Below are 23151 nucleotides of genomic sequence, written 5' to 3'. Positions count from 1 at the left end.
TTGAGGCTGTTCCCTCTCATCCTGTCCTTTGTTCTGGTGGGAGCAGAGCCTGACCCCCACCAGCTGCCTCCTCCTGCCAGGGAGTTGTGGAGAGCCAGAAGGTCCCACCTGAACCTTCTCCTCTCCAAAGAACCCTCAGTCCCTCCCATAGGACCTACTCAACAGATTGCATTTGTTCACCCTCCTGCCTCACACTGGGAGGATTTCTAGGTGACTTTATGACCTGGTCCTAAATATGAACCCAATCACTGAGAAAAGTCTTTATTTGAAATAGTAAATCCTATTTTCCTCCTCCCTTTACCTCTCCAGCCTTTCCTTCCTCAACACAAAAATGGACAGAATGGTGTTCTGTGGTCCTGGTCTCTTCCCTTCCCTTCCCTTGCCAGCAGGGACTCAGGGACTATGCCCAAAGGTGGGAGGAGGACTGCTCACATCACCTTATCACTGCAACAGCCTCATAATGAGGATTATTCAGGGGGTGCTTTTTATGCTTACAGGAATTGAGCTGAACGAGCTGTTGAGGAAGCACCAGTTACAAGCAGCAAATTACACCAGGGCAGAGTCCAATAAACACAATTTGACTGGGCCTTGTCCTCTTTGTCCCTGTACTTTGTCCCCTCTGGTTTCAGACAGCTGGCCCTGCCACTCTCCAAGCAGTTTTACGTTAGGAAATGCTCCCTTTCCCTGCATCCTGCCCAGTGACTGTTGCCAGATTTGGGCCTTTCTTCACTGTACAAGACGTTCTATCTTTACACATTAAAAAAATCCCAAAAGCTGTTACTTTGCAATATATGAGGTTATCAAATCTGTGCTGTGTCCCAGAGTAAAGCTGAATAATTCAAATAGCAAGTAAGACCAAAAATTAGCATCTAAAGTTTAGTCCCAAGACTGCCTTTAAAGAGAAGTGGTGTTAGCTGCTATCACATTGCACAAATATCAAGAATTTAATTTTCTGCATTTCTGTGTTTGTTTTGCAGACTGCATGTTCAGAGAAATTATTTTAATTATTATTTATTACACCACAGATTTTGGCAGCTTTCTCTGAAGAATTAATAGCAAAGCATTTAATAAAATTACCCCCTCAACCCACTATTTCAGACAAGGTATGAGAAAGTGTCATCTGATAATGACAGCTGTTCATTAATGCTGTAGGGGTCTATCAGATCAACAGTGAAGAAAATTTCTGAAACTAAAAGTGAGATTCTGAGAAAGCTTAGGAGAACTACTGAAACCTTTCAGAAGCCAGAAATAGGAACATTAACTCTGGGGCTGTTAGGAATCAGACATGAGGAGACTGACTAACTACAAACTTTGTTGTTGGAAGGACTTTGCCCTTCTTGCTTGAAAGTTTGGATGAGTTTTTTAATGGAATAATACACAGACTTCTTTGGCAGCCACCACTACACTTCCTGCAGATGTTTACAGTCGCCCCAGCACTGGGACAGCCATGGGGAGCCCAAAGTGGGAGACAGAAATGCTGCTCAAAGCTCTGCCCATGGCTCCATGGCAAGCAGAGCCCATCCTGGGCCTGGCAGCTCATGGATGGAGCAGCCTCAGACAGCAGGGAGGAGATGGAAAAGGCTCAGTGCAGGCAGTGAATGCCCAATGCATGTGTTGAGCTTGGAAGAGTGGTGTTAAAAGCTTCTGTCAGAATCTTATACAGCTGCATTTTCAAAGAGCAGAAGGGAGATTTTCTTCGAGCAGTGAGAACACTGAGCAAATTTACCTCAAATTCAAGTTCTTGCTCCAAAAAGAAACAGAGAGGTGTTCTCATCTTGTTATCAGAAATATTAACACTTTTTAATTAAAGAAAGAACATTTAAAAATATGTTTTTAGGAAAAAAAAAGAAATATTTTGGTCTTGAAAAAATTTCAAGTTTGTTAAAACTCTAAATGACTTGAAGATCCCCAAAGCACCAAGGCTCTGCAATCCTAACAAGTACCACCACATGGTTGTTTCATCTTATTTTAACATTTCCTTTTCAATAGATCTTGTCATTAGACAGATCCCAACTCTGTACAACAACAAAGCAATCTTTTAAATCTTCCAAGCTGAGTGCTTAATAGGATGAGGATAATTTTTCCTACTCTAGGTGGTCATTAAGTAATAAATACTTGATTGAAATTTTAAGAAATGCTTTGCTGTTCTTTGAAATCCAGCTGGAAGCAGAGTAGCTTCTTCCATTGGAAACCTTGTATTTTAGTTAACCTGCTCTCTGCCACATTGTATTTCAGTGTCCAACGCTGAGCTTTCATAAGGGGAAAAAACCTAAAGCTAAAACATTACACCAGTCTGTAACTTTCACAAACCAGCAACATTTGATAACATTGTAAAACATCAGACATCACTTTTAACCTACACTTCACTTTTGTAAATTACTGACAATGAAACAAAGTACTAAAGACTCTTTTTTTGTTTGAAGTTCATCTTAAAAAAAAAAAAAGTCTGAGTAAGTGGAAAGACCTTTCTTGGGGGGCAATCTCTGAAGTAAATATGGAGGCAAAAATAAGGAGGAATCATCCACAAGATGAGTTTATTAAAACTGATAGATGTTCATGGTTTCAGGGGGGGTTAAACTCAGTTTTCCTGGGAAGAATTCAAATTACCAGGACTGTGATTCCCAGAGACTAAGAATGCACAACACAATGCGAGACCTGCTTGAACAAACTCTTATCCATTTTTAACAGCTTCCAACCAAGTCTGGGATGGGTCAGGAGCTTCAGTGGAAGAACAACCTGCTGACAAACAGCTCTGAGATCCAGAGCTGTTACTGGTACCCTGAGGAGCAGCTGGGAATTGATTCCAAACACAGCCAGGTAGGGACTCCAGCAAAGCAAAGCACTGTCAGCTCCTCCCTGGTGGGAAGGCAGCAAACAGGAGGGGGAAGGAAAGGAAGAATCAGGCAGATCCCCGAGTATCACACACTGAAAGACACAGGCACAAACTGCAGTTCCTGGTTAATTATCTGAATGCTGAGCCCAGTGACTTCTGTGGAACTTTAAACCATGGCTGATTGAAATCTCAAAAAACAACTGGTAAATATATGCAGAAGGTTGAGCCTACACATTGTAAAGAGTTTATCCTCCTTGTTTATTCTGCAAATGGAAACTGGCAGCTCCAAGCAAAGGACTCAGAAGGCTCAAACACTCCCAACTCCTGCCTCTGCTTCCAGATTTCTTCCAGGCAGGTAAGGGAAGGCAGATACTCAGAAGACCTTTATTTTTATATTTCTGAAACAGAACTCTGATCCCAAAATAGATACTTGAGGGGAAGATTACCAGGTAATTAAAAGTCACCAAAGAAGAAAAACCAGCAAGAACACTGGAGTTTACAACCTGGTAAGAATGGTCATTTTCATGGGGAACTCTGAGCCATCACAAAGATTTGTATTTGGCTTGAAGTTTGTTAAATTTACTTTTCTAAAAGGAAGGGAAGCAAAGAGCAATCCAGTGTGAGCTGTTTCTTTTTCCACCTGCATGGAGCAGGCATGGATGTGCATCACAGGGCTACTCCACCTTCCATCCAGTGCATCTCCATGACACCAACAGCTGAAAGCTTCTCTCTGACAATTTGGGTTATGTTGTTCATTCCCATTTTGCTCTGAGCTCATGGATGTTCCCTACATGCTGCCTTTGCTCCCCTCCATCATTTCATCTCCTTTCTCTTCCTGCCACCATTTTCAGCCCTGTTCCCTGCACGCCATCCCATGCACTCCTTTCATCCCACCTCATCCTCTGCAATTCATGTCTTTTACTTCTCTTTCTGTGCTGCAATTTTATGAAAATCTTGCTTCTTTTGCCCAGCTCTTTGTGGTCACAGCTGCATGAATTCTGATGGGGTAGAGCAGACTTTCCCAAGAAAGGTGTTGCTCTGTTCCACCAGCTGCAGTGGGGGAGATAAAGGGGTGTATCCCAAGTGCAAGCTAAGGCTAGGGGTGCCTCAAGAAGGAACATGATTAATGCAGGACACCACCTTAAACACATTATTTCTGCTCTAAAACAGTTCTCAGAAATATGATAATGACACTCTCCTTTAATGGAAAAGAGGCATTTAATTTAATAATTCTGCTATCCCAGGAAGACAAGTAGATTCTGTTCCCTTTTTTATCACTATGGCAACTCTCTAAGATACTGGAATCTATTACAGAGTGGGGATAGGAAATAGGCTATTCCACTCTACTCTCATAAGCCAAGGAATGTACAAACTTCCAAGCTGAAACCCCCCCCCAGCACTTAAAACCTTTGTTCAGCTGCCTTGGACTACAGGAGCCATCACACTGCAGTGCTCTGAGCAGCAGCTGTGGGAGGTGCTTCTCCTGTTTTACTTCTTATTCTCTTCAAAGCAGAACAGCAATTCCATTTCCTCTAGTTCCTGGAGTTTCATAGAGGAAGCCTGTGACCAAACCTACAAACCTCACCTGAGGGTGCAGCTCAGAGGTGATGTGACAAGTGAGAAGTTCACCAATCTAATCCTGAAGACACCTTTCAAAGCACACTGGATCTCCACACTGTGTTGTTCTTTCTGCTTTTAAAGCTTCCTTTTTCCCTCCCTTCTTTAGCAACACTGACACACCACAGTGCCTCCTTCTTCCCAGCATCAAGGGGATGAATTATGCTCCCTCTTGTACACCAAGTGTTCAGGCTGTAAATAAAATCTACCCTTCCCTCCTCCTTTAAGTTTTTATCAACTGTCCCCTCACCTCCACCACCAGAGCTCTCACTCCTGCACTCCAGGGTACTCCACCACCACATTCCTCCAGAACATGCAACCAACACAAACCCCACTCCCTGTTACAAGCACATCATTTCCTACTCCCTTTTTTAGCTTCCTCTCCAAGACACTGTCAGAAACCTCACAACTGCATGCAGCTATGCTCCTTGCAATCCCTTTTCCCTTGGGAAATTCTGCTCTCCTCTGTTCCTCTAGCCCACTGTTCACTCCAGGGTTTCCAAGTTTAATAAAAGGTCTGGCAGGACAGACTGAGTTCAGCCTCCATTTTCCTGAGAGAGAGAAAGCACCTGCGTTTGCAGGCATGTGCCAAGGAGCAGCACCCACCTCTGATAATGCTCCTGGGTTTGTATCTTACACCACCACTACCTACCTAAAGTTAATGCCATAATTATCTTTTTTTTTAATTAGCTGGTCCAGACAGATTAGTCAAAAACCCCCAAAACCTACCCAAAGCAACAAACTTATCTCCAAATGAAATGTTGATTTTCATTAAGTTTTGAAGCACTGACTCTGTACAAAAATGGAAGAAGGTTATTCTGGCCAAGTATTTAAAACCAAAACAATACCATGAGATTTGGACTGAGCTGACAACAGAAAAAATACTAAAAGGTTGATATGAGAATCAGAGAACTCAAAGCAGCATGGGCTCAGTGGAAAATAAGCCTGGTTGAAGTAATCTGATTATGATCCAATCCTATAAAATAAAAATAGTTATCATTAATATTCAATTCAGTATCTGCTGGAGTTTTTGACTAGAAAACAGCCTGGAAAGAAAGGAAGCAAATGAGACAAGCTTGGCCAGACTTTGAAAGTCATGAATCTGCAAAATGCTTGAAGAACAACAAATGTGAGCTCTCAATATGCCAACAGGAGGGATGAAAAGACAATTGGATAAGGGGAAAGTGCCATCATTATGTGTCTGGAGTGATGGGAATGCTGCTGCAACAAGGACCAACAGCTGTAGGAGTTCAGGAATGACAGGTAAAAATGACAGAATCCAGAGAGGCCTCAAGTAGTGTTCAAAGGACTAATGGGCATGGCCAAAGACAGGCTAATTGCAATCTAATAGCCTAATTAATTTAGCTTACTATTTAAGCTTATTAATTTGCTTATGTTATTAAGGCAAGGGGTGATGTAATTCTAAAGTACTGATTTTGAGAATAAAAAGGTGATAACACAAATATTTTCTATTTAGCAAAGACAGATCAACAGGTAGGAACTGAAGCTCTGTAGCTTCAGAGCCAAAATTAGAAAAAAAGTGGAACTGAGTACCACTGAAATCATTAAGATTGCATTAATGTTTTATTTAAATATAGTGTGCACTTCTACTCATCAACAGGAGTTAGTTCAGAAAAATCATAAGGCCTCTAATCAGAGGTATTCTGTCTTTGTACCACTGTTATTTCCATATGCTCTAGTCTTTATAAAATGGAACGTTATAATAGAAAGATTATTACAAATTCTCTTCTGCTTGTCCAGAGACAACACCAAAATATGAACAGAAAAATTATCTCTGGAAGCAAAAATAATTTGAGACTCTGACTAGAATCCATTAACCAAACTCAGGGACCAGAGTCCAGGAAGGCAGAGGTATAGAACAGAAGCCAAAAAATGAATCAAACTACTGCACCCTCCTGTGCAGCCCAGAACTGTGTCAGTGAGCATGGCTGAGTGCAGCTCCAGGTGATGGCTCCTGTAAAGACATGAGATCACACACAGGATGGACTCCAGCACAGAACTCCATCCACTCACTCAATCCTGCAGCAATTAAGTCGCCTGTTCAGACTGACATTGATTGCAGGATCACAAACCAGTTATACTGTTAGTCAGGCATCCTAGGGAAACTGCACATCCTCCCCCACCCTCAGATCAATTTTTCTCTAATCACTTTGGAAATCACTGGTCAATTTGACCCATTTTTCTTAATGGCCTCAGAGATAATTAAGTTCCCAAGATTACCAAGCAGAGATGGACAGGTAGATTATGACACAGTCCTGGTTCTGGCCAGGACAGATTTATTTTTTGCAGTAGCTGGGAGGGGGCACATCCAGGACACAGAGGTTATTCTGTACCACTTCCTATCACTGCTGAGGGCAGGGGAAAGGGAGTCTCTTCCAGGGAGAAGGGGTTTTCTGAGCATTTTGCATGTGAATCATTCACCTCTCTTTGTTTTCTCATCTCACTGCTGTTTCTCGCTCTAATCTGAACCCGTGATCTTCGCCTTTTGTGCCTCTCTCCTCTCCAGCCCACCGCAGGGGGAGGGGGTCAGGGACAGTCTCAGTTGGAGCACAAATTGGGGAATCCCATTCCTAAAGCAAAACAGCCTTATCTGGCACCCAGTGTGAGACTCCGAGGGATGAGATAACAACAGATCTGCTGAATCGAGCTGGAAACACATTCATCTGAGCATTTGCTGTATTAGGTATGGAGCCGCTGGTCACAGGGCTGCTCTGTCTGTTCGGGTGGGTGTGGTACTTCACCTGTTTCCTTTAGTGCCCATCATGGTGCTCTTGTTCAGAGCAGGAGAGGCAGCAGGATGGCTTTGCTGCTGTACTCTGGGGTATCAGTTTATGGCACGATAACACCGAGAGCAATGAGGGTCATTTGGGATGGGTGTTCAGTGCTGCTCTCCTGCCCTCACCTCAGCACTACCTTTGGGAATCCATTAATAACCGTGCACAGTCTGTGGGGGAACAGGAGAGAATGGTTTTCCCCAGCTTTCCACCCCCATTTCCTCCTTCAGGCCCGTTACAGAAGTTTTTTAGAATTTTAAATTTCCCTCGGATGTTAAGTACACAATGCACGTAGTGGAAGTTTGCATGGAGTGCACCATGGCCACAGGCCAGCTCAGTGGCAATGATGTCAGTGATATGAGAACAGGGCTTCAGGAGACTCCTGAACTCTGGCAAGATGGACATCATCTTTTTTCCTCCCTACCAACCTGTGGAAGGACTGACCAAGATTGTGGACAGATCAGATGGAGCAAACTAGAAAGTAAAAGTCCCACGTGGACACCAGTAGGAACCAGAATCTCTGCTACTGGGAGCAAGCTGCCGCCAGCTCGAGAGCGGACACACCACAAAGTAACCTCTGCTTCTTCCTGCATGGTCACAGAGAGGACATGAAGAAGTGGCATGAAAATCCCACCCCTGCCCTGGCAGCAAGAGCATGAGAGTTGAGAGGAAGAACAACCACCACAGGAAATTCTTCAAGGATAAATGCCCCTCCAGTTTCCTGTGGGCAAATCCTTAGACAGAATGAAGGGCTGATGTAATTTCACATCCTCTTAAAGAAATCTCTGGTTTATATTTGTAACAAACAAGTACCATGATCAGAACTAGAGGGGCTCTGCTCCCCAGCCAGGTGGAGAAAAGGGACTGTTGGATCTCTTGGACTGTGTGGATCCATGGCACAGCACATCAGATGCACAAGAATATAAGGCTTTAGTTGACACTGGCATAAAATGTCCCCTGATGCCACTGAGATCCATAGGGACAGAATTCATCTCTGTGTTTGGGGTTGCAGGGGGATCCCAACAGCTGATTGTACTGGAAGCTGAAGTGAGCTTGACTGGGAATAAATGGCAAAACACTCCATTGTGACTGGCCCAGAAGCCTCAGGTATCCTTGCCATGGATCACCTCAGAGAAGGTATTTCAAGGTCCCAAAAGGGAATCATTGGGCTTCAAGAAGAGCTGCTATGGAGACAGAATTTGACAGATGAATTCATTGTCTGGTCTCTCAGAGAGAGAAACTGAGGAGGGATGAAGAACAAGCACTGATCACTACCACAACAGTGCCCTGGTGGCCACATGGCACCAGCCAGCCCTGCAGGACCCCATCCATGGGAAGGGCTGTGGATTGGAGAGCTCAGCCAGACCTGCTCACCCTTCAATAGCCCTACACAACCAGTGTGTCAGTCCAGTGGAAAGTGCAGTCTGACAAAGGACGAGGGTGGCCTGAATGAAGTCACAGCATTAATGGGAGCTGGACATGCCCCAGGGGTAGAAACACAGCTCCACCACTTGTCATGGACTGATCCAGACTGCACTGGAAAGGGTGAGGCTCCAGAACATTTACAGCACGTTGATGACATCACTGTATGGGAGAACAGGGCACAGGAGGGTTTTGATAAAGGGGAGAAGATAATCCAAACCCTCCTGAAGGCTGGTTTTGCCATAAAGCAAGGTAAAGGGCCTCACTGTAGGTTTTTGGAGGATGCACATCCCAGAGTACACTCAGACTGTCAGCTCTCTCCATCTTGTGATGCAGAAGAAAAATGATTTGAAGTGGAACAACACTTGAAAGTGAACAACAAGAAGCTTTGAACAGATCAAACAAGAGCTTGTTCAAGCAGCAGCCCCTGGGCCAGTCAGGACAGGATAGGACATAAAAACCATGCTCTACAGTCAGGGAGAATGGTCCTTCCTGGCAAGTCTGATAAGTACCTGGGGAGACTTGAGGACGACCCCATGGATTGCGGAGTCAGGGATACAAAGGATCCAAGGCCTGGTACCCCAAACTGAAAAAGATCCTGGCAGCCTATGAAGAGGTTCAAGCTGCTTCCAAGTGACCGGCCCTGAAGCACAGCTTCTCCTGGAACCCTGACTACCAGCGCTGGGCTGGATGTTCAAAGCAAAAGTGCCTTTCCTACATCATGCCAAGTGAGCTCCTGATGCAGTTTGCAACTGGTCAACAGCACACCAGCCCTCCTGCCCTGGAAAACATCTAGGACTGATAGAATCCACAGCCATGGACTAAATGAACTCAACAGAAATCTTGGAGGGACAACCACTGACTACAGAAATGATATCTGTGCTTGTGGGAGAGGTGTATAAATACACATGTATGTAGCTAGTTGGAAGGTGTAGGAATTGGACATGAGTACATGGTATGGAATAAGGGGTAATGTCCTGGTTCCAGCCAGGACAGGGTTAATTTTTTGCAGTAGCCAAGACAGGGCAGGGCCAGGATACTGAGGTTGTTCTGTAGCACCTCATGCCATTGCCAAAACCCAGGAGCCTCTTCTGGGGAGAAGGGGTTCCTCCTGATAACTCTGTGAGCCAGCAGGAGGGAGAGGGGGGTAATGCTGTTCTGTGCATTTTGCATGGGAATCACCTGCCTCTCTCATATACTTTCGTTATTAATACTCCTGGCTGTTCCTGTTTCTTATCTAATTGCTGCTTCCAGTAAATTGTTCTTATCTCAGCCTGTGATCTCTGCCTTTTCTGCCTCCAATTCTCCCCTCCATCCCACTTCAGGGAAAGGGGGGCCGATTGAGTGGCAGCACAGGTTGGAGAATCTCAGTGGGAGCGCTAAATTCAGGAATAAACCACGACAGACTCACAGACTGACATCTCCATGAAGGAAGGCAGAGACCTCTGCCATCACCCTCTGCATTAGCAGCAGACACTACCCGGGGCTCTTGAAGAGCCACCACCATTGCCAGCACTGTCCTGTCAGCACCTCAGAGATTATCTGAGGACACGGAGGGAGCTGAAAGCTTGACAGGAAACAGTTTTGAAGACCCCCGTGGTGGGGGTGCTGTAAAGAACTGCAGCTTTGACAGTGGCAGTGTGAAGACACACAGCCCCAATCTACTGGGTGTGCTACTCTGATCTGTTCTGACAATAGAAAAACAGGAAGGTCAGAAGCACCTTTTTTTCCTCACCAAACTCTTCCCACACCTCTGAACCTGACAAAACTGTAGGAGGAAGTCACAAAGTCAGCCTTTTAGTGAGTCACCACTATCCCTGTATTATTCTGGACTTAGCCTATGGTATCAAAGCTAAAAACCAATTAAAATCCCAGATTAATAATTTAAATTATTTCAGAGAACAGAACATGCCTGTCATAGTTAAAGATGAGAGAGAGCAGAGGCATCCTAGATCTGATCTGTTTTGATAAGAGGCCAGATCTTCACAAACTAACAGCAGTGTTGAAGAGTTGCATACGTGAGAGCTTGGCTGTTCAACAGTGTAAATTGCTCTAGTAAAACACATCTGCCACTCACTACTGCTTTCTCCTAAATCCCTGGATTTGCAAGGAAGGACATTCTCCCTACTTCCTCCTCTTGTACCATTGACACAACCCCGTGTGATACAAAACACTAAAGGCTGAGGAGACAGTAACTATTCCCACCCTTCAAGGGCTGCTGTAAAATAAACTGATGCTGTTTTCTGAATGCCTGAGCTGGAACTTCAAGGTTCCACTTCATCAATAGCCTTAGGCTGAGAGGAGCTGTGCACAAACACCCCAACCTTGCAGAGCCACAGCCACTCAGCATCTCATGCTTCACCCAAAATCCCCAATTACATCACTGAGATGTTGGGAATACTTTTCTTCTCTCTCTCTCTCTCGTTTTTATTTTAGAACACAGAGCAAGCTGGCACAAAATGGGAGCTCTGCACTTTGCACTATGACCTACACATCCAAGCAGTATCCTCTGGGCTCAGCATGAAGAGAATGACTGGGTACAGACCCAGTTACCTGCTGCTGCCTCCAGGCAGTCACTGTCCACTTCACTACAGGATAGAATTTCTGGACATGCCATCCCAAGCACCCTTTACTTCCTTCTTTTATGGGCCTCACCAAAATCAGCCACTTCATACTCTGTTATTGGATTAAGCCTTTAAATCCCCTGCCATCAAATTACCACACCTACCTCAAATCTGGGCTTTCAACACATGAGTTGGTTACAATGCTCAGCATTTTGTTCCCTTTTTCTCTCTTCCCATCCATTGCAATGTTTTTACAAGCAGCACATCACCTTCCTTGGTTTAAATAGTTTTAACTTTCTTCCTTTGGATGTTAATTCTCTTTCTCTCAAGACAAGGAAATCAAACAGTTGGGTGCCTCAGATGCTCAGAAGTTACAAACTGAAGTCTACAAACTACTGTGAATGAAGGAGTCAATCTTCTCTAGGTAATGGAAGACCTAAGAAATTCAGACTGACAGGCAATTCAGCTGCTTTTAATGCTGTTAGTGACAGTGAAAGGGGACAGGACTGCTTTCAGAATGCTGACTCCTGCTTCCCAGAGAGGTAACACACAGAGACAGGACCTGTGCCTTGCCATCTGCACACTTCAGCAGCAGATCCCAGGTGAGCAGAACACACAGAGCTCCAGAGCTGCTACGATCTGGCATCACCCCCCTGGAGCTAACCCCTCCTCAGCCCCTGGGTGCTGCTGCCCCAGCTCCCAGCACTGCTTTGCCCACAAACTCCATACCAAAGAGCAGCTTTCCACCAAGCACAGCTGAGGACTTTGCTCTTTGGACTCTTATCTCCCTCTGGAATGAGGCCCAAGCCTCCAGCATGAAGCAAGGTCCACCTCACTGATTAGGGCTCCAGGAGAAGCACAGAAGACAGGTCCATTAGGAATTCATGCTCATTTGGGAAGGGGAAAGACAGGCTTTCTTTACTACACTGGCATCATCTTGCATCTGTTTACTGACAAAAAAAAAAAAGTAAGTCTCTACTAATTGCTATTTCATCCTATAGTAATGTGTTCCAGAAGAAAGTCACCATGGCACTTGGAATGCATATGCCAGAGGGACAGATGGAGAGGCAAGGAAAATATTAATCATTTTATGGCAGAAAGCCAGTGGTGTTACAAAAAAAAAAAAAAGTGAATTCAGTCCCAGTGCAAGAATGGTGGCAATGATGTTATCTGAGCTGAGGTGAGAGAGCTCACCTAAACCAACCTGCAGGTTTGGCAGTTTGACAAAACATTCAGTTAAAAACACTCACTTTGAAGTCAGTAACAAGAAAGCCTTAAAATGTAACATTCCAAGAATTGGATTTGATAATTAAATCATGATCTGGCTACCACTGTCAGAGCAAGCCAAGCTCCAAGTCTCCCATCACTTTAAGCTAATTGCCATAACCAAGGCCTACCACAACAGATTCATGAAGTAATTACTGTCTTGTTCTTCAGCAGTAAATTAACTCAAATTAAAATACTCAAATGTCCAGGAATAACTGTAATTTACTTCATCCTTTATTACTAAAATTTGGTAAAACTAGAAATAAAATTTTAAAAACCCCATTAAAAAGAAGCCAGGTGTTTTATTACCACTTGTAATAAGATGTGAAATTCTCTTCCAAGCATTTCACAGAGGCCAAAGAACAACTTCAGTATTCCAAGGCCTTTAAAACAAATGAACCCATGTTTCCCCACAATTACTGAAATACAAAAGACAAAATTTCATGGCAAAACCTTCTTTACAAATGACTGGATATATAGAGAACAGATTCTTAATACATTTAACTGGAAATCAACTTCTCCCAGGAAAAGAAAATCAAATGATCATATGCTTACACTGTATACATGCCTGAAGAAAATGTCTCTAAAATTCTGCACAAGCCTGAATACAAACACAAAGAAATCTACTACAATTCCTGCACTCAGTATCACTGTTGTACTTATGAAGCAAAATAAAGCTGAGAAGTTTTACTTTGTAATGAGTGTCACCTCTGCAAACACAACTTCAAAGCTCTAATGAATAATTAGCCAAAATTGATCAATGCATTCCAATTGCTTCAAGAGCTTTTATAAGTGCCAAGCAGAGCAAGTGGCTTTCTTCAGATAAACAAAAATTATTCTTAGTATACAAGAAGAGAAATTTAACCAGAACCACAAAATTAACTGTGGATGTTTCAAAGGTTTGTTTCATCAAGAAAATCTAGTTTGGACACGAAGTATAATTCAACAATACTTGAAAAGAGAATTTTGAAAGGCTGAAATTCAGTGAAGATATGCCTCAACAGATACTCAACTATACATTCACAGGCCAAAATTTTTATGAGTTAATTTCAGGGGAAGCTTCAGCGTGTACTAACACACATTTATGGTCAGATCAAAACACAGTTTTCTAACATAGGTTCCCAACTGAGTATCTCTGTCCTGCACCTCATCACCATTAAGGTGAATCAAAGTTTAGGAACAGTAGTGACAGGTGAGGGAAATGTCTTCAAACTGAAAGAGGGGAATTTACATTTGATAATTCTTCTCTGTGAGGGTGGGCAGGCCCTGGCACAGGGTGCCCAGAGCAGCTGTGGCTGCCCCTGCATCCCTGGCAGTGCCCAAGGCCAGGCTGGACAGGGCTTGGAGCACCTGGGACAGTGGGAGGTGTCCCTGCCATGGCAGGGGTGGCACTGGATGAGTTTTAAGGGCCTTTCCAACCCAAACCATTCCATGATTCTGTGATTCTATAAATGCAGATTTCTATATCAAATTCAAGCCAAAGTCTGCAATCTTTCCTTTATTTCCTGTACTGTGGATATCAGCCTTGCAGACTGTACCCAACAGAATTGCCAGCTGTGCCTGCCAGCACCTCAGCAGTGCCTATAGTTGGCTGGAGACAGCCAAGGAAAGGGAGAGCACGTCGTGCTCCAAAAATTTAGTATTATAAGGAGTAAGTTGTTTTGGTAAGAGAAAACAGTAGCACTATTTAAGAGGTTCTTTCCCCATTTATCTCTCAGAAGCTGGCCAAGGATACATTATCAGCAGCCCATGGAATGTGATATTCCACAGAGGTGGCAGAAAAGACAACAGTAGCTCTGAGGAGAAACAGCAACAGGAAAAGTAGCTCCAAAATATAAAGAAAAGAGATATTCTGTGTCCTTCCTCTACAATGTATACTCTCCTTGACATACATGAGTCCTAAAGGAAAAGGGGAAACACTGAAGGGAGAGGCTGTGACTCTAAAAGTAACTACTTTTCAATTGCAGACCAAGGAGAAAAATCAAATAGACAAGAAACAAACTCACAGTACAGGTTACATTAAATAAATTAAAAGAAACAAAAATCAATATTGCTTACTCCAAGCAACTACTTAGCACAAATATCACAGCCTGACGTTAACTATGGAGAAATGTAACTATAAATAATTTACACTGTTAAAATTATTTTAAAATAACATTAAGAGCCAAATATGTTTGTTTGGAAACACCACAGTGACTTCAAGAGCTACTGTGACATTTCCAGTCCTATAAAACATGTTCTCCTTGAAGATTTAACAATACCCATGAAGCTATTGAGACAATTCTGAACAGGCTTTTAAACAAGGCAAGATCTGATGGTTGTCTTTAAACAGGATTAAAATTGAACAGTTTAACAAACCAGGCCTGTACACACATTCCTCACTGACAGCAGCTGCACAGAGGATGATCCAGAAATGCTTTTTAACCCAAGATGCCCCATATCAGACTAAGGGAGCCACCACTGTTTGTTCCAAAAGAGAAATCTCATCTTCAGCTGGTGGTGTTCCAACACTTGTCCATTAGCAGGGTACAAAGATCCTCCCATCCTAAAGGCAGTTATTTAATTAAGTCAATTTGCCAAAAGCTTCAAAGGGCATTTGTTTTGTTTCCAAAACTCCCCTGACAGGCAGAGCAGCCATGCAGCCAGGGCAGCATTGTGCTGCAGTCACTTGGAGAACACAAATCCTTTCCATCCAAAACAGCAGCAGAGTGCTAAATAATCTATTTACCCTCTTCAAAAAAAATCTATTTAATTTCTTTTGGCAAGAAGGGTCCTATATTTAACATGCTGTATTTTCATTATGATTCACTCTAAAACAAAGGCACTGTTGAACCTTTTTTAGAGCACAGGACACTGTTATTTCCCCAAACCTAAATAGGATTTGTACACAGATACCAAAGAACACGTCCATCACTTTGGAATTTGAGAATTTTCAGAACATGTAAGCACAGACATTTCCAGGTGCTACTTACAGGTAGTTTTTGTAGCACCAGGAGTTCAAAAATCATCTCAAATCCTTATTAATCTAAATCTCAATTCTGCAAAGTATTCCTGGCTTTAGAATTAAAGCCATTGCTCGGATTACACACAAACAGTTAAAACAAAAGCAAGCTTAGTGTGCCACTTCACAGTCACAGTAATTTCTGGAGTAAATAAAAATACTCTTTACTGTAATAGCAAGGAGGAGGAGGATGAGGAGGATAAATGAGCACATACTATTTACAGTCCATGGACACAGTTACAGCAAACTGATGCCACACACAAATGGACTTCAGCTCCCAAACAAAAACCAACAGGTATTTCCTCCAAACATTCACAAGAAGAAAGGAAAATGTCATTATATTCTGCCATTCCTTATTCTCAGCCCTGCAGAGTAAATTGTGCCAGTAAGAATTCAGAGTAATTTTTTGACATATGGAGGGAAATTGTGTATTGAAACACCTTTTCTAGTTTAAATGTTAATCAAGGTGAAGAATAATCTGCCCACTACAAAGTAGATTTGAGCATGCTTTGTGTAACCTCTTGTATCAAAATTATAACCCCCTATGGAAAAGAGTGAATTTCAAAATTCCGAAGTGCAACTTTCCAACATAATCTTATTTTTTTGCCTGATGGTTGAAGTGTCCTGTTTTTCTTCAACAAAGTGTTTTTCACTTGTGGAAGCTGCAAAAGGAGAATTGCCTCCTCTCACTGCTTCCACTCCTGATCCATTTCTTAGGAAGGCTGACATAGTTTATCAAACTCTATGTAATCATCCAAGTTTCCTGCACTGCCTTTTTTCTAAAGAAACAGACCACCAGCATTTAGATTCCAGACCTTAGCACTGCCTGCTTTGACACATTTCTGTGTGTCCTTCCAATTAGAGGATTCCCAATATAATCACAGCTCACTGTCAAGCACAAACATTAAGTTTATCTTTTAAGTAAGGGCAAGATTTGAGACCTGCTAAAATGTCTTTTCATCAGAAAGGCTCCTGTGAAATCATATCTACATGCATGATTAGAGTCTATTAAGAAAATTACTGTGACAAAGATTTCCTTCTGACTGAAGGAACCAGGCATTTCGTAACTTCTACACACCAACGTTTCAGTTGGCAGGCTTTTCTCCCTCCCAACATGTGAGTCATTTTTTACCTGGGTATTAAAAACCCCAAACTACAAACAGCAGCAGGAAGATATGTGAAAGCAGTCTGAAAACTGGAAAGATGTCATCTCAGTTACATCTATCAGTATCTGGGAGTTTCTGTCATTTTGACTAACCTGAAAAAACACTGTAAATCCTTCTTTTAATCAATGGCTTCCAAAGGAGCTGGAGAATCTGCTGGTTTCAGTCCCAAAACCTTTTTTCAGATAAACTTAGAAATAAACCCCACTATAACAACAAAAGCTGAAGAATGACAAGACTCTTACCAACATAATTGATGGTTAGTGACAAAAAGCTTAATGTTTGTGGTAGAAGATAATGGCACAATTCTGCTCTGAAGAGATCCCATAACATTTAATTTTTGTCAGCTGGCTGATAAGCCAGGGCAAGTGCACAGAGAGGCTTTTGGGTGTGAAGCAGGAGGAGAGGAAACTCAGCTGGTTTGTCCCCACCAAGGCTGAGTGCTCTGTTTCTTGCAGCCCTGGAGCCAAACTGAACCTTGATACCTGCATAAGCTCCAGCCAAGTGCTTATCACTGCAAAGATCTTCAATTACATTGCACAACTGCAAACAAGACTTAACTCATGTACTAGAAACAGGAAACAAGTGAATTTTGGGTGCCAGGAGTAAGAGCTGTGGGAAGTGAGCTTTTTAAGTCACTAAATCTCTTTGACGTATCAGCAAACTCATCTGTGGAGCAGCAATTTCCACGGTCATGTTTCAAAACAAAACTGCCTCAGAGACTTTCATTTTACTACGAGTCGGTGAGTTTTGCTATTATGTGTTTCTCTGTATTTACAGCTTTTTTTCTGTTGTATTATTACAAAAACACATATGTCTCACCTCAGTAAAAATGCTGTTTTGGTGCTCTTTATTTATCAGAGGATGGAGCAGCTATGGTTGAGTCTGTAACATTATTAGGAGTCCTGGAACTGGGAAGCAGCCCTGTTTGGAATATGATTTGGACTGGCTACTGGTGTTTGCCAGAGGCATGGTCTGCTAGGAGACAGGCAGCTTGGCAGCCGAGCACGGACAACTCCGTGGATGAGAAGCAAATTAACTGCAAGTCATGTTAAAACAATTCAGGCAGAATTCAGACAGATTGAGAGCCACCACAGAAACAAACAGCACCAGCAGTTTGCTAAAACACACAGAGCTGCAAAGGAATGAGAACATCTTCAGCTGACTTAATTCACAATCAGCAAGCGTATCTAAATCTGGTACTCAGCAAGAGCAACTGGGGGATCTGTTTAAATAAATAGTTGGCTTCGTTTTTTCTCATCACAAATTTTCCTTACCACAGTTTCCTCACAACACCGAGACAAGTAACGTAACCACATACATTGTGTAAATCCTGCTCTTTAACACAGCTCATTATCATATTTAATTTACTCAAGATTAATTTTCAACACCAAAACACCACTCAGTGAACAGCACGGGGAGCAAAACTGTGAATGTGCTTGTCCAAGGCACGTGTATTAGACAGACACCCTGCCTGGAAACAACGACAGAATTCACTTCTTTTATAGCTCAACATTAAAAAGCCCCAAGACAACGGGTTATTCTCTTCGTAGAAATAAAAAATTATTTTACTGGTTTCTGAAGTTCACTTCTGGTAAGAGTTCCTCCTCCTCTTTAATCTGACCCTACTCTTACTGAAGCATACACTGCCATGTGGCTATTTAGTCTGAAATAAAGTTGAAAACATGCACTGTCCCAACAAATTAGGCCAATACCATTTAGAGGAAAAAACTGTTCTGCACTCATAGGCAAAAATCCAGCAGACCAGATCTAGTTTTGCACAGTTAGTGATTGTTTTGAGCCTGTTCAGGTTTTGATGCCAATGCCATGCTGGTACCAACTTCCAGTGGGGCTTAAACCCATACACAGAGGTAAGGAAAACTCATCTCTTGCACACAGCACTTGGAACTCTGGATCTAAACTCCTTGCTACCTCCTGGAATACTACAGTGGAAGATCTGCCAGCCAGATCAGCTTTTCCATCACTTTCTCCCTGCACACAGGTTCTATTTCATATCAATATTAGTATTTTCCTTCAGAGTTTTCAAAATAGGTAGATTGATGTTACTCAAAATCTTCCATCTTCAAAAAGGTATCCCCAAAAAACCCCCAAACAACCATTAATGTTGTAAACCTCATAACTAGGTATGAAAATAAACAAATATTTTCTTCTTGTCTCTTTATAGATTCAGTCTGACCAAAAAATTAAATATTTTTCTGAGGCATATAGAGCCCAGTAATGTTTGATTAAACTGTGTCTGTCTTTCAGAAGGAAAGCTGAACTTGGGGTAGGTTTAATGGTTCTATAAAGAAAAATACTTTGAAAGGAGCCCCCAGAAAGCTGTATCTTCACTGTGGGTTAACAGCAATACCTTCTGCAGATTATCAGCCATGCACAACTCCAAATTTTTTCCTTAATTTCTGCTGCTGGGTACCAGAATATCCTTGTTGGAGTGACAGGACTCTGAAGTCAGTGAAGAAAAGATGATTCCTTTTACAGAATCGTACGAGGAGGCATTATAGCTTGGAAACACAGAGAAAAGAAAACACTCAAGAGTCCTCTCATCTGAATGGGACTTTACCACTTAAGAGAAAGAGCAGAAGCACCAGATAGAGGAATCACAGTCCAGAACTCCTAACACAGGGCAAAAAGGAAGCCTGAGAACCATACAAAATAAACGGGAATTTTCCAACATTTTTTCTAACTTTACATGGGCTTTGACAGCTGCACTAGACACAGGGAATGCATCTCAGCAAGAGACTCTCTAACAACTCAATGAAAGAAACTCAATTTCCAGCCCCTGGCAGCCACAAAGAACAGGAAGGTTTCATCTCCTCCACTTGGGGAAGAAGAGCTCCCACAGCAACAGGAGACACGAGCATGTCTCCATTGAAATGCTCATTCCTATGGAAGCAATGACCATCTGCTGAGCTTTGTTAATGCTTATCACATCTAAGAACCAACAATCTTAAAAAAACACCTCTAACAAGATGTTCTAGATGGTTTAAACACGTTTTCTGGACTTAATGGACTCAACAAAAAACATGGTACAACACAAAAGGGCAATTCATTACTGCTGGAAATGACTGTGACAAGATGATCTGTTCCTCTACTCCCATCAATAATTGTTCAAAGATAAATCCTTTCCTCTTTAAAGCTGATTTCCTAAGGAACTTCAACCCAGTCCAATAAAAATTCTCCTTGTAGTATCACCCAAGAAAAAAGGGCCACAATGCCACAATTACAAGCAAAATTGTTACAGGAAAGGACACTGCCAGTGAGGGGAGCAGAGACAGACACAGTGTCATGGAAGAGGTAGCTCCTCAAAGGTTTCCAGATTATCTCAGCAAGAAAAATCACTGATCTTTGGAGTATCATGTGAAATCTCTGCTCACATCTCTACAGATTGAGGAAGTATTTTATTTTAATCTCTCCTTGCCAATGGAAGAATAATTGTCTTGATATCAGCACCTTCTTGCCCTCTGACACTGAGAATTATTTTCCACTCCTGTTTGAAAAGGTTAGAGGTAAGGTTTATCCCCACCTTTGGCTCATGCAAGCACAGGAACACAAACCTCAGTCACCCTGCTCAGTCCTGCCTTAAAATAGCAAGTCCAGACCAAATTAACAATCATGGTTGATGATGATTCAGATGAAATGAATCCTTGCAATTTCTGAGATCAGGTGAAGGGACCAGATCCTGGATATTTTTCCTTCTTTTTCTCTTAATAGAAAGAATGCTTATATAAACACACTACAACAAACAAAACCAGGAAAAGGAATGGATTGATTACTCACACACTAAAAAAGGATTAGAACCAACCACCACAGAAGCAAGGTCTTGCCTAACAAAACTGGTCCCAAACCATGAAGGGTCACGAGTTCCCCACAGTGCATATAAACACACTGAATTGAGAAAAATGGGCTAGAGCTGTACTTGAACAAGGTTAGTCAGAGATGCACATCACTTATTTTTAATGTAATTAGAATAATAAATAGTTCTTTCAGGTATTTTTTCTGCATTTGTACTTCACAGCTCTTTGTTTCCCTTAGGATATTGCCACAGTCATCACCTAGAGAATTTCCTTCCACCCTTGATACAGATACAGCAGGATGGCAGCTACATTTTAAGCTGTTTAGACAAGTTGGACACTGTTCACTATTAGGTAGATCAGCTGCCTCACCACTTTTATTACAGCTCTTTAAATCTTTTAAGCTGTACACATTAAGTGGTAAACACCAGAGAATCAGGAGGTGAAAAAACAAACTAACCCAAATTTTGCTTCAGCAGAAATTTCAGTTTCAGAAGAACAGACAAACTCACTAAGTTTTTCTTTGCTTTTCTTAAAAGCTTTCCTGAAGCATCAATAAGAAAAAGCTAACACACAATCATGGCTGATAATCCTATTAGGACAATAAACTGGGGGATGGGGAGAGACTGGAAAAGGACAGCAATCCTCAAATGCCAACTAAGAAAATGGCAAAGATAGAGAACACTGCTGCTTGGCACAAGAAAATTCAGGGAGAAGGTATTTGTTCCAAAATGGAAACACAAAATCTTTGTGCAAAACACTGAGCTCACCTGCTCTCTTTACTAAGAGAAAAATAAGATGTATATAAAGTAAAACTTTTTAAAGAAACACAACACTTTTAAGCTTCATATTATTCAACAAGAGATGGAGCCCTGGAAAACACCAGTTTTCCTGTTTTACTTGGCCAAGATTTTAAAATTATTTTAAGTGCACATTCAAAGAAGCATCATTTTATCACTTATGCTCTATCATGAAAAGTCCTGTCACCAGTCTCTTCCAGTGTATTCCTTGCTCAAGCCAACTTTACTTTGCTTTTTGCACATGTGTAAACTGAGGCAGTCTGGGTCCCTTTCCTGAGCTGGTGAATCCATTTGCAGCTGGCAACAGGCTAAGCCTGAAGTCCTTGAAATCTGGAATTTGTCTGAGATCTGGCCTGTTCTTTACCAGAGGTGGGTTTGTTTAAAATAAATCAAGACCTCACAGAACCTCCCCCATAAGGCTCACACAGACTCTGTCTGCAAATCCTTTGCTTTGGGGTAATTCTACTTCAGTTGGTTCACATGAAACTGAATAGTGACTAGGAAAAATCTACTCCCAAGAACTCAGGTATCTGTAAATTCACAGAAATAAGCCAGATAAATAGAATTCCTCACTCTTCCCACAAATTTCAAAGGAAAACAAAAGAAAGATAAGCTGACTCTCTTTCAGTGCAGACCAATCAGCTTCCACACAACAAAATTAGCTGTCTCCAGCCTCTAAAACAGTTATGTCAACTTTCAGATGCTCTGACCTTCACTCATAACACAAGTATCTCTTCCATAAGCAAAAGCATCTCTTCACTGCAGAGAGAATGCTTTTTATGGTTTTTATTTTTAAAAAAATTAAAATTAACTACACAGTACTCCAAAGTGATGTGAGCACCTCTTCAGAGTACAGGACACACACTTTCATGTCAGACAATGCAATTTTTTCCACAATACTAACACATCAATGAATTAACATTTACATGCTAATAAACTACAGTGACAACAGCGACTGATGTACGAATAGATAAAATATCAGAGATGAAAATTGACCTTTTTTCTACATATCAGAACATGGTGGGTTTGCCAACAAAATTTCATGAAGGAACTATACCAAAACAATCCAAATAAGAGATAAGGCACAGGGCAGGAGGAGCAGCAGTCAAAACACTGCTCTAAGCACACACCTGGAAAACAAAGAACTAAAAAGCAGTAACTGTATCAAACAGGGAGCCAGAGCAGTGCCCCATGACAGAAGCAGATACTTCCAGGTATATATTCCCTGCCCTGCTCCACAACGGCCACCAAATGAGGCTCTTGCCCTCCCCTTTCACAGTTTGCATTAGCTTGGCAATCTACGTGAAATTTGACGTTTCCAGATCAGTTCCTCCATATTTAAAAACCATTCGCTGCACAGCTGCTGACAGAGGTCCTTGACAAAAGGAGCAATTGCTACACCTCTCCCTTCAATCTCCAAGTGTTCACATTGCTTTAGAAGATGGCGTTGTCTGGCAGCTAAATTGAGATCCTGCACACGAGAGATCATCTGCTTCCTTTCTGCAGGATTATGCTACTCTTTTCTAATTCACTCTGCTAAGATACTTTCCAACTTTTAGCTTCCAGGATGTCTTTTTCAACAAGTGCTTTCATTTTTGATTACATGAGAAGAATTGCTTCAATTATCTCTTTTTCACAATATCACTGGTGACTGAAATGGGGAACTACAGACTCAGGAAAGCACATCCTTTAGTTCTGTCCCAGAAAAGGATCTACTGTGTTTCCTAAACACCTGTATGGAGAAAAACAAGTGCAATAAATAGAATACAGTAAATGGCATGTACATACTTTAGTAATTGCTCCTGTCTGTGCTGTGTTCAGCCCGGTGTGCCCAGCCATCTGTGGAGATACTTGGGTTAAAGTCTCTGCCAGCACACT

General features: G+C 42.1%; 1 protein-coding gene across 1 annotated transcript in view; it reads right to left on the bottom strand.

Moving 5' to 3' along the window:
- The window catches only part of CREBBP (CREB binding protein), an 84071-nt gene that overhangs the window by 59835 nt on the left and 1085 nt on the right, over positions 1-23151 (bottom strand). The window contains 1 exon segment of the mRNA XM_014308739.2: positions 23062-23151. This exon segment is cut by the window's right edge and continues 19 nt beyond it. Within this exon segment, the coding sequence (XP_014164214.1) occupies positions 23062-23151 (90 nt within the window).

The sequence above is a fragment of the Geospiza fortis genome, unplaced genomic scaffold (genome assembly GCF_000277835.1).
Source record: "Geospiza fortis unplaced genomic scaffold, GeoFor_1.0 scaffold114, whole genome shotgun sequence".
In the NCBI taxonomy this organism is placed as follows: domain Eukaryota; kingdom Metazoa; phylum Chordata; class Aves; order Passeriformes; family Thraupidae; genus Geospiza; species Geospiza fortis.
The sequence above is the reverse complement of the archived record's forward strand: the minus strand, read 5'-3'. Positions and strand labels throughout refer to the sequence as shown.